Source organism: Artibeus jamaicensis, unplaced genomic scaffold, assembly GCF_021234435.1.
Source record: "Artibeus jamaicensis isolate MK-2021 breed Jamaican fruit bat unplaced genomic scaffold, CSHL_Jam_final contig_233, whole genome shotgun sequence".
NCBI classification, from domain to species: Eukaryota; Metazoa; Chordata; class Mammalia; order Chiroptera; family Phyllostomidae; genus Artibeus; species Artibeus jamaicensis.
In genome coordinates, this window is record NW_026521486.1 from 19,654,478 (window position 1) to 19,667,564 (window position 13,087).

At 34.6% G+C, this 13,087-nt stretch overlaps 1 protein-coding gene across 2 annotated transcripts in view; it reads left to right on the top strand.

The window, feature by feature from the left end:
* NTN4 (netrin 4) overlaps positions 1-13,087 on the top strand; it is a 94,495-nt gene that overhangs the window by 49,144 nt on the left and 32,264 nt on the right. For both annotated transcript variants that reach the window (XM_037160573.2, XM_037160572.2), the window contains exons 4-5: positions 9,352-9,478; positions 11,507-11,695. In XM_037160573.2, coding sequence (XP_037016468.2) covers positions 9,352-9,478; positions 11,507-11,695 — 316 coding nt within the window. The remainder of the gene's footprint in view (positions 1-9,351; positions 9,479-11,506; positions 11,696-13,087) is intronic.

The window sequence follows — 13,087 nt, forward strand, 5'->3', positions numbered from 1 at the left end:
TCAATGGATGAGTGAATGAACAAAATGTGGCACCCCAATTGTCCATCCATAAAAAGGAATGAAGTACTGATATACTCTACAATGTGAACGAACCCTGAAAACATTATGCTAAGTAAAGAAGACAAATACAAATGGCCATACATTGCACTATTTCTTTTATATAAAAGCCCAAAATAGGGAAATCCATAAAGACGAAGTTGGTTATGATTTCCAGGAGCAGGAACTCAGGGAAGAATGGTGAGTGACTGCTTAACAGGTACCAGTTTTCTTTGGGGGTCAATGAAAATGCTCTAGAATTAGATGGTGGCAATGACTGCAAAAATTTTTTAAATATACTAAAACCCTCTGGATTGTTTGATTTAAAGTGGTTAAAATGATTAATTTTATGTTATGCATACATAATCTCAATAAGAAAAAAATCATACCTAAAAAAGGCAAACAAAAAAGTCCCCATGGCTGGTTATATAGGAATTTCACAGTATGAATATATTTCTTTTCTAGTTCCTGTCATTTAGCTGACCATTTTAAAAAGCAATAGTTTGGGTAGATGGGTATTGGAGAAAAGAAATTCTTGCAATAGCAGTGGCCGTGGCTGTTGTTTTATCATCACACAGGTGACCATGGGTTTGTTAATGACTGCATTCTGATGAGTTGCCAAACAATCATAAGTTTTTAATAAATCATTGTTAATCTTTCATATGAGCATACTCTTTAATGAAGACTATGTTTCATAAGGTTCACCTAGAAACAAGCAATTTTTCAATATAAAAAGAAGCATGTGAATGAATTAAGTCAACAATGACAGACTATGGAAGAAAACATGCCCTAGCAACTGGCTTCTTGTACTACAATCAGGGGCTCATTTATCTTAAACAAGTCAACTTTTGTAACACTCTCTGCACTGTATAGAATACTGAGTGACAGCCTAACAGAGCTGTCAAGAAAAAAGGAAAAAGTAGAAAATGTGAACTAGAATGAATTAAAAAAAAACTTTGTAAGAGAATGCAAAATAGCCTGTGACAAGGAATTTTCCTTTAAAATAACAAGGAGCTATGTGAGCACATTGAGCAAGTGAATGTCAATGGGGTGAAAAGTACTTAATAATCCCCCATAGCATTTCTAATAGAATTTACCTGGCCCCCAACTAATTGTAAAAACCCATCTAAATCTTAAAAGACGTTGAACAAAACCCCACAAAACGTTCCTTCATTCTGGAATCAAAGGCTGCTTGACAGATTACGAAATGAGTTCTACTAGTTTTTGCCTTTATTCATTTTCCCAGGTTCTTGCCCATAGTTGTTGTGTTAATAGTTTTAACAGCATATTAGAAGTTTGATATTGTTAATAACAGTATTGCTTTTTTCTAAAATTATTTAAGTGAAGTAGGTACTAAGAAATTGGTACTGGTGTGACGCCCTTTCCCTCAATGAGATTTTAAGAAGCTATTTTAGGTGTGGGAAGGAGAAAGTCCTGATGGCATCGCTGTTCTAAGATGGAGCCTCTAACATTTTAGGGCTCTCTTGGGAGTTCTGCTCCCTGTTCTGACACTGATTTGCATTCTGAGCTTAGAAAAGTTTAAGTACAAAAAGATAAATGTAAAATGAAATTATGAAAAGACTTAACTGAGATTAAATGAAGAGCAGAGGTGGAGTGGATGGAATGGCTATTAGTAATGGTTCTAGTTACTCAACACAGTGACCAGGTAGCAATCTTATTTAAAAGAAACTTCAAATTACTTAGCTATATGCTGAGATAGTTGCTTATAGAGTATTATAAGAAACTTAAAGAACTGCAGCAAGATAACAAGATTATAAGATTACAAAAACTGCAGCAAGAATATAATGATATTTGCCAATCTTCTCTTGCTTTATATCTGACAGCTGAAGAAATTGTGGCTTTTAGAGAAGAGAAAAAAAGGTACTTTAATATTTTAAGTCAAGGAAGTCTTAGATATACTGAAAGAAACATCTTAAAATCAGAATGTCTTACTTTATTGCCATTGTATACAAGCAAATCTGAAACCAAATGCTGCATATAACCTAGGATAAGTCATAGAATTCAGCCAAATAAATGTGTGTGTTGGACAGACATTACTTTTAAAAGCCCAGTAGTCAGAACTAATTCTTAAAGCCCCCTGGAAACAAAGAACAAATAAGAAACAGTTCTATACAGTGAAGTAAAAGTAGAAAACAATCTTATAACTTGGAAATAGTATGATCATATCTGAATGTAATCTTCATAAGCCTCCTGGGCATTACAATTTTCAGCTCAATGCTATTTGTATTTTTATGGCAGAAATATTTTTTACAGTCATCAGGGGAAAAATAAAGTGCCTGATGTACAGAAAAGAGGACACTAGTAGAATTAATCTTGTGAAAATATAAGACACTCAAAACCCATTTAGCTTTATAATGCATGTTGAAATTCTACTTTTAGAAGTATATCTTCAAGTAGTCTTGATAGAAGAACTATAGTGGAAGATAAGAAATGGCAGTGTTAAATATATATATATATATATATATATATTTATTTATTTAAAAGATTTTATTTATTTATCTTTAGAGGAGAAAGGAAGGATAGAGGGAGAGAAACATCAATGTGTGGTTGCCTCTCATGTGTCCCCAGCTGGGAACTGGCCTGCAACCCAGGCATGTACCCTGACTGGGAATCAAACCACGATCCTTTAGTTTGCAAGTCCACACACAATCCGCCGAGCTATGCCAGCCAGGCTTAAAGATATACTTCTAAGGAGTATCATAACTCTCACACAGATAAAAAAGAAACATGTGTTAACAATTTTACTTAACTCATTATTAATGATGGACCAGTAAGACATTATAAAGTGTTCAGAGAAAAATTCAAAGAACCATACATATACATAGGCAAATAAAATGCAGAAATATATTTACAAATTGATGCAAAACAGGTCAATATGAAAGGCAATAATCAATTACATTCTTACCAGACACAACTGATTTGAATTTCTACAGACAAGAATTATTCACATTAATATTAATTTTCTACAACTTGGAGAGTTGTGCAATAGTTCCATGATTATAACAGGTAGGGATAACCCAGAAGAATGTGCTAGACAGAACACTGTAATCTTTGAGGTAGGGGAGGATTTCAAAGTCTTTTATAACTTTTCCCAACAGAAGGAATATTATGCATTAATCAGGGAAACATGCAAAGAAAGGATATTCTGATAATGTGGTTTTCAAAAAGATATATTTGAACTCTTAACACCTGTGGTTATGATAAAAATAATCTCTAACCCTGAACTCACAAAAAGAAAGAGAAAGACTTGCTTTGTCCTAGGAGATCATTACTCTGAATAGTAATAGAATCCTACCTAAAATTACTCAAGAACCTAAAATTTGAAGTGCTCACTAAGAAAAACATACTGTTGGGCCAATAGTAGATTTTAAAACAGTGGGAATATTTTAAAGCCTTCTTTTACTTAGCTTTAAAAGGTGAGATTATTTTATTAATAATACTTTTAGACTGAAAACTGTGCAATTTCTTTGAAAGGCCCAAGTGTATGTTTTCCTCTCCAGTGGAGCAGTTTCTGCTTTCCTTTCTGCTGATGGGTCAGCTTGGAGTGGGGAGGGTGCTGCTTTTGTTATGTTATGTTCTGATTTTGACCAGTTATCTCATGTTCACAAAGGGGGCCACAATGAATATTGAAAGATAAACCACAAAACTTGATTTGAGTTCTTAGTTCTAGTTGTAATACTACAAAACAAAGGTCTTTAAGCAATTTGGGAATTAAGGCCCATAATTTGAATTAGGCAGATTTGATAGCATTTGGAAACTTTGTGTGTATGCCTGCTTGTTTATTGGTGTGCAATGCTACAGATAAACTGTCATTTAGATATATAAACAAAAGTTTTGGGGCATACAAAATTTTATCCATGAAAAAATGGAAATAAACCAGCAACCCAAATCTAAAAAGTTACCTAAATTATTAGGTTATGTTCAATGTTCTCACCATGCTCCATAAGCTAAATTAAAACTGATTGTAAAAGCAGTTTAACTACTTTTACTATTCATACCAAATCATATCTAATAGGGAGAGTAAATAACATAAAGGCATGCTGTTGGCAAAGAACAAATCTCTAATTATAGTTCATCTACATTCCTGTTATCATCTTCTTTTTGTAAATGTCTTCACTGGTAAGTAGGGCTTGCAGTGGCCCAGAAATGCCCCTGGAGGCATCCGAGTGGTCAGTACGCAGGTAGGTTTTACACTGAACCAATGAGAATCTAAAAGGATTCCCTGTCCCTACATGCCCTGAACTTATTCATGCCAGGTGTGGGAAATGGGGACCAATCTTTCTCTATTCACCTGTCCCTAAAGCTCCTAGGCCTCTCCCACAGGAATGGGACTAATAATCTACTCAAGAACACAATTGTCTTGAAAGAAGTGGCTCACTGTGAGTCCAAACCAGACTTTGTCCTGAAGAGCTCTTCAAGGACAAATTGGTTTGGAACCAATTTTTTTTTTTTTACGTAAGGCCCTGAAGAGCCTGGGCCAAAGTGGATCCCTCAAAAATCTTATACCCCAAGGTCTTATAAGAGCACAATTTAGGGGTTAAAATTGTGGCTTGAGGCAGACTGTTAGAATTCAAATAGCTCTACCATTTTTGGCTTTGTGATCCTAGGCAAATTAAACTCTTCCCCTAAGACATTCCCTTTCCCTCCACCAAGAAGTCACTTCCTTGTCTAGGTAATTCGAGTCTAATTCTATTATTGAGAACTGATGGCAATAATCTTTACAGATGTGTTTATTGCTATTATCAATAATATAAGGATTTTCCCTTTCTGAGTATAAATGCATTCTTGTAGGGAGCTCCTGGACCTAAAAACACCATTGAAGTGCTAAAGGGATAAATCTCTACAGGAAGAATTTCAGGCATCTGCTAGCTGGGAAGAGAGAAGTCTCAAAGTACTGGCCAATTTTAATTCTTTAATCATAATTGCCACTGCTCTACATCTGTTTTTATCTTATTGCCCACACTTTGTGACAAGAGCGTTTTCTGGAGTGCTCAAGTGCAGACCAATGAATAGATGGCAGAGCTTTAAAATTGCTTGCATTCTTGCTATATATATTATTGGACAAAGCTTTGGACTACTCAGCCTTCAACCTATTTTGCCCCATCTGACAGTATGTTTCAAGCCCCATTTTCTACCAAAGTCAATGATTATGCTTCACATTCACCAATGAGCTCCCTCTCCTTCTGTTAAATTGAAACATGCAGACCTTTAATGGGGGAAAGGAATATTTTGTTCGTTAATGAAAAGACATGTTTTTTCTATAAGCCCTGTAAGAAAACCTATTCAAAGGTGCGTGCTGTAGCATTGTTGTGCATGTTTTTGTCCTGCATAAGAGGAGCAGGTTCTAACAGGCTAGCTTGTTATTAGAATTTATCTCTTTTCATGCTTAAGAAGTTTATTATTTTCAAAGTTAATCCTTTTCTCTAAAAGGGACATACTATCTCCTTATAAATTAATCAGGTTTTGCCTTCACATTCTGTCTTAAATTTCTGCAGAGCATCGTTATACTTCTAAATTATTGGTCATAGCTAAATGCAGCTGCCTTTAAGAGAGGATTTTTCTTTGGCTCATAGAGTAGGGACTGTTTGTATCCTCTTTTTAGAAACATTTTTTAAGTTCCAATGATGGTATGAAAGAACATTTTTTTACTTTAAATATTTTTTTATTTTTTAATTATAGTTGGCACATAATATTACATTAATTTCAGAGTCCAATCCAGTTAGATGATAAAGAATTAAAATGTGTGTATAAACAATAATGGTACAACAGCACAGGAAATTACCCTATTTATGAAATTCAAGACTTTCTAAGTACCTAGCTGTAAAGTCTTCCTTTTCCCCACAAAGTTTCATCAGAATTTGCAGTTGGACATAATTACTACTTGTTTCTTTCTTCCTTGGAATGCAATTGAGAAGCAAATTTTATCACACATTCCTAAAAGAATTCAGTCAATCTACCACCTCCAGAGCCCTAGCCAGATTAATGTTTTTTCCTTTGGTAATTCCATTATGGTGAATGTCTGTGGTGAGCATCCCTAGATGGTGAAGTATTTGGAAGGCAGGAACTAGAATATTTAGTCTATTATTTCTCTAGTCACAAGCAATGGAAAAAATGCAATATAGAAGGAAGAAAACAGAGAAAAATCAGAAAGAATAGAACTTAGTTTAGGTACAGTCAGAATTGACAACTGAAAGTCTGTCTTCAGAAACTATCTACTAACTTTTTTTTTCATTTATGTCACAAGTAGTACCTGCAAGAAAGAAGAGATATTGTCCTATCTCTCTCATATGATTTTTGGATGATCTGGAAATGTTCTGCATTGGTAAGATGGTAACAGGACTCAGAACATTTAAGTCATCACTGATAGCTCAGAAAGGATTATGGGTAGTTGCCTACAACCAAGCAGTATTCACAACACAGAGAAGGAAACCTTAAAATTATAGAACTAACAAGATTAGAAAGACCCTGAAAGTTGTCTAAGCCAATCTTCCATTTGATGTTTAAATATTCTACAACATCTTGGTAAGTGATTGTTCAACCCATTTTCCTGACACTGTCAGTGACCAGATTTTTACAACTCCATGACTGCTGACTCCTGGAGGGCCTTCTGCTCCCAAAGAAACAATAGTAAAAAAGCAGCTTTTCTAGACAAGACTGTGTATCTTCCAATGATGTATTTCAAAGATAGTAATTCCCTCACTTTGCTCCCCACCTAGATTCCTGTGTTCGTACCCTCAAATATTCAACATAAAGAAATGGTATATTTTTCTTCTATACTTATTTGGCTATAATATGTCACCAAAGTGTACAGCTATTAATTAGCATGCTGTTCCAATAATTCTTTAAATTATTGGTTCAAAATTTGTGTGAGTCCCCCCATAAGATAAATATGCTAAAAATGATTTACAAGTAGGTTAATATTAATAACAAATAAATAATATTAGATATAAGTAGGAAAAAATTTATATCAAAAGAATACAGCACTTTTAATATAACAGAGCAGCTATAAAACTCACAGAATATCCCAAATGCCAAGGTGTACCTATTAGATAATTAGGAGTTATGAATTTGTTGTTAGGTTTCTCATTTTCTAATTAGATAGCCAGACACCACTCCTCTTCAAATAAGCCTTAAGTACATAATCCCATTTTCTTGCTTTTTTTTCTAGTTTATAGTTGTGTACTAAACAAGAGCTAGTCAAGTTTCTTTTATCTGTTTTTTTTTCAATGAAGACCTAGTTTTACTTGAACATTTTTCACGAGCATCAAATAGTGGGTGATCTTTCAAGCTTGAACAGTAACAGTTGTATCGCTGAGGAAGGACTTCTTGTTTCAAATGATCTAGGTAATAATTTACAGCTATTTTGGGTAATACTGAAAATGACAGCTCCTTGAATTTTTTTTGTGTGCAGAAAAATTTGCTGGGCTGGCATTTTTCAGACCCCGGGAGGCTCATCCCAATTCTCAGCATGTGGGAAACAAGGGAATGCTCTGAAATCCTTACTTCAAGGGAACTGACCTGTCCACATTATCTTGTGATACATGTGAATGTTTGATGAGATTTTCCTAAAAGCCTGTGGCCTCCTAAGGCCTGGAATTTGCATCCAGTGCTAACCTATGAGCCCAGCGAAATTACTTACAGGCTGTGGGAATTCTAAGACCGAACCTAAAAAATTGACCTATAATGATAGTTTAGCTCCTTTAGCAGTACTTTGTAGCATCTATCTTTATGTAGTACACCATACATGGTTGTGAAAAGGTATAAAGGATGCCTAAAGGCAGTAAATAAGAATTAACAACCTTTTAAAATTCTAAACATTACCAAAAGATACACATGGGTACCACTGGCTGTTAGAAAGCATAGCTGAGGTATAAAAACAAAGTGTGTGTGTGTGTGTGTGCACATACACATACATATATGGATAAGAAACAATAAAGGAAGAAGGGGAAGAAAGACAACAACAGGCTATATATTGGTGGGGAATTATATGACTTTTTATTATTTTTAACTTCATATTAAGTCTTTGTTTTCTTTTTAAATTTCACTTTTTAATTACAGTTTACATTCAACATTACTTTGTATTAGTTTCAGGTATACAGCATAGTAGTTAGACAATCACGTACTTTACAGAGTGGTCCCTCTGATATGTCAAGTACCCACCTGGCACCATACCTATTTATTATAATATTGTTGACTATATTTCCTATGCTATACTTTACATCCCCAGGACTATTTTGTAACTACCAATTTTTTCTTCTTAGTCCCCTCACCTTTTTCGCCCAGTCCCCCACCCCAACCCACCCCTGCCTCTGGCCTCCTAGCACCAGCCCTTGGTTCATTTTGTTTCCTGCTCCTGGTTACTTTCTTCCCTTCTGTCAGAAATACTGTCTATCTTCAAAGACAAACTCAAAATCTAACCTGTCTCATAAACCCCTCTGAACTGCCAACCTATGGCAATTTTTGCAACTTTTGAATTCCAAGATCATTTTGTTTCTTAGGGACTTACTTATTGTCTAGTTACCTGTAATATTTTTCTATGGAAATCTTTTTTTCTCCTTCTATAATATCCTTCTCTTAAAGACAAATTGTATTTTATCATGCTTTGTGTACCAAAATTCCCTAACATAGTGCCCATTCAGTAAATAATTTTTTACTGGTTGATATAATTTATTACCTTTATGCTGAGTTACATTTTTTTTCTGAAGAAAAAAAAAGAACATCTCATTAATCACAAATTTGGGAACCCTATTCTGAACTACCTTACAAAACTTTCATTTGTACAGTCATGATATCATGTGTCAGTAAGTGCAACTTGGTTCTGGGATTCATGGTAATCTCTAGTTACTAGGAAGTTTTCAAGATGATCCAAAGTATTTTATAGAAATTTAGTGAGATAATACAAAAGTATTGAAATTCTCATAAAAGTCTCAGAGCCCAGAGAATTATACTCTAGTATTCCTCCTTGTGAGAAATACTATTTTAATAAACCCTCAACGGCTCTGAACTGTGGATTAAAGGAAAATACCCAGTTGTTATTACAAAATGTATTCAGTCTTAAAAATATGCATATTTTGCCACTTAAGTTTACTTCTAGAAGACACATTTTAATAAATAATTAAAGATGTACTAAAAAATAGCTCCAAAGATATTATAACATTAAAATATAATACACAAAAAATCCAAAAATAGGTGAATGAATGTCATATGCCTAAAGCCAACTAATGAGATAAGATTGTGGAGGGAATATTCTTCCTTAGCATCATTTCTGCTCATAGCTCTTATTTTTGTTTTTAGGTCCATGGGAAATGTATGTGTAAACACAACACAGCAGGCACCCACTGTCAACACTGTGCATCATTATACAATGACCGCCCCTGGCAGGCAGCTGATGGCAAAACAGGATCTCCTAATGAGTGCAGAAGTAAGTACCAAGCCCACAAGACTCAAAGCCTTCTTAATAAAGTAAACTTATCTGTGGATTCCTTGTTGTCTCTGGAAACATAATATAAAGCTGTGGGTGACAGACACAGTAACCTACACAAACAGCTCATATCACTGCCCACTGAAACCTCAACCATTGGAAACAGTTGCTGCTTGCCAAGTTGCCAATGTGACTCTTTTGCCAAGAATGAGTTGCCCATTTGCCTGCCCACTTTGCAGCCTTCTTGATGATTTCACATCATAAAAACATGGCTAGACACAAAAGCAACTAGAATTATGGTATATAATTACTCTTGTAGCTGAATTAATGAATTATAATCATAAAAATAACTATTTTGAACATATTTCTCAAACAACCCTGTAATGTAGGTACTGTTAATCCCATTTTAGAGAACAGGAAACTGAGGCTTAGTAAGATTAAATAAGTTACGAAAATTACTAAATAATAAAATTAGGACTTGGTTCCAAGTCTTCAAACTCCAAACGAAGTACTTTTTTTCCCATAACACCATAATATTACTTGAAAAGACAAATCAAATTTGAAATTGTGCTAGTTAGTCAAGAAGGAGACTGCATTACCAGGGTTAACTCTAGGTTTAAAGTTTGAAATTAGATAGGAGGATAAAAAATATGGCAATATTAACCATTTGTTTTATAATTCAAAATGTTTAGAGAGATTTACATGCCCATGACAATGTTTATACACACAAACTTCAATTTTATTCAGCTTTACAGGCAAACACTTCAGGTAAATTTGTGAAAAGTTTCACACACAAACTTCTATTTTATTTAGCTTTACAGGCAAACACTGTAGGTAAATTTATGAAAAGTTTCTTCTCATCCATAATTTGTAATCATAACTAATTTATTTTAGTTTCTAGGAAATGTAAAGGATTTCCTCTAAGCATAAATCTTAAATTATCTTATACTATGCTTTTTTGAGATTATGAATCTGGTCAAAATATCATAACACATCAAGGAAACAATGGAAAACAATAGCACAAACGTTCTCAAACACAGTTGACCTCCACCAAAAAAAAAAAAAAAAAAAGCCTGGAATCTTATTTTAAATCACTCATCAAGAGAATCTAAAGAATTTCTCCCAAATTCCTAGAATACCACTGTGACCCTTTCCAGAGAAACCAGCTGCATGTCTAAATACATACAGAACACAGAGACTTGTCACTTGGTTCTATTGACTATTAATCTTAGAAATGCCTTTGAGAAATGGGTTACATAAGAAACACTCCTGGCATCTTCTATAAGAAAATTGAGGCTTCTATAAGAGAATACTTTGAACTCAACAGTGCAACAATAGCTAATGAACAGTAAAATAAATCAATCTACCTGCCAAGTTACTAACTATTGTCAACCAGAAGCTTCCCTCTAGACTCATTAGTGAGCCTAAATTCAGGCCTGTATCTGCAATATGAATTATCATTTTCAAGTAATGCTTGACAATCTAGGGTTTTCTAAGTAAGGCCATGGGACCCACAGTGATAACAGTGGTCCTTGGGAAGTAGCAGGAATGAAAATGGTGATATATTACCAGTAAAGAGAGAAAACAATTGGTGGCCACTCAAATAGTCTTTCCAAAATAAATGTGAACTCCAGTTGCTAACTGTAACTCGAGGTAACTAATATCTCTGTATAAGTACAGAAATCTACATTTGGTTGATCAAACTTATTTTTTAATTAAAAATATAATATGTTAGTACCCATATATCTAAAAAATCAATAGAGAAACACTAAACATATACACACGAAAAATAACTTTAAAGAAAGAAAGTAGTAACCTACTGAAGGTGAGAGGAAACAGGCTAAATGGGGATGGGAGACTAGAGTTTTCAATGTACACCTTTTTATATTGTTTTGATGCTTGTGCGCTGTGGAAACATGCACTATTCAAAACACCAAAACTAAACTTTAAAATTTTTAAATGAATATTAGAAAACTTACCACTTTATATTTTTAATTATTTGTTTCTCATCTGTGCTTCCTTTTTCAGCCTGCAAGTGCAATGGGCATGCTGATACCTGTCACTTTGACATCGGTGTGTGGGAGGCATCTGGGAATCGCAGCGGTGGTGTCTGCAATGACTGTCAGCACAACACGGAAGGTCAGCACTGCCAGCGATGTAAGCCAGGCTTCTACCGGGACCTCCGGAGACCCTTCTCTGCTCCAGATGCTTGCAAATGTAAGTGAACTCATGGTTACTTAAAAAAGGGGGGGGGGGGCGATGATTTGTACAACAGAGATGTTTTCATCCTTCATTTGCTGACCCAAGGAAGAGAGGTCATGAACTTCCACAGAATACACTCACACGCATCAGTTTATTTCTTGATTGATAAGGGGCAAGGATTTTCAATTTGTTAGATAAAAACAGTGTAATATTCGTAAAAGAAATTCTCCTTTTTCACTCTCCATGAATTAAAATTACTTCCTACAGCGCCACAGTTTGGAAAACAATATGACTAGTATAAAAGAAAGATTGATGAAGAGGGAGATATACTTAAAATTATCTAAGACAAAATATATGAGTAGAGTGTAGACAATAAATGGACTGAAATTAATGAAATAAAGAGTGGTTACCTGCATGTGGGTCATTCTAGCTTTCATAGCCAGAGTGAACTTGAATACCTGTTTTGGTTTCAATATGAATGTGCTTTGGTTGACACTGCTCTAATGTACCTCCATATCATAAACAAATTTAGAACATAATAAATCTCTACCCTCCCTCAAAATACTAAATTCAGAGTAGATGCTGCTTTTTTCTGTTGGTATAATTCCAAAAAATTTATTTGGAAAAAAAAGTAGAATTTTAAAATATGAACAGAAGGCCTATCTCTGTCCAATTATCTTCTGAAATATGACTGTAAAGAGTATATGCAAAAATTAAGTCAATGTCCAATGTGGGTGAATAGCTTGTCAAACTACATGAGTATTTACATGTCTATTAACTCAGAAATTATTAGAGGGCAAAACCACTCAAGACTGTTAATAGAGATTGATGAACATGCCCTTCCTTCCCCTACCAAGGACTCCATGTTCTAGCTCAAAACAGTGACAGGAAGGGAGCAATACAATGGAAAACAATCATTTCAAATCTTGGGTTTTTTTTTTCATTTAAAGGAACAAATCTATTGTTCTTGAAAAATACATATTTTTAATATTAGGCAGGAGATATCTACATGAAAATTTGAGTGGGCTTATTTGTTACAAACTTTCTTAACTTATGGAAGATATATTGTGGCACAGCTCACTTTCAACAGTAAGCCCCAAATTTGGATGTCATATTTCTCAAGGTTCTATTTGACTCCTGCTCCTGTGCATACTCAGACTTGAAGCTAAAAACTAATAATAATAATAATTCATATTGCCAATCTCTTCTAGTTAACAAATCTTTGGATGTGCCGAGTAGGGAATTATGAAAAAAAACTGATACCGATTTAATCCTTCTAGCATAACTTGTATGAGGTGATGTTTCTCCTTTTCTTCCCCAGGCAGCCCCCTGATTGACTGGTAAACTGCCCAAGGAAGGCCTATCTTTGTTCATTTTATGACTGATCCAGTGTATGTTTGGGGCAGA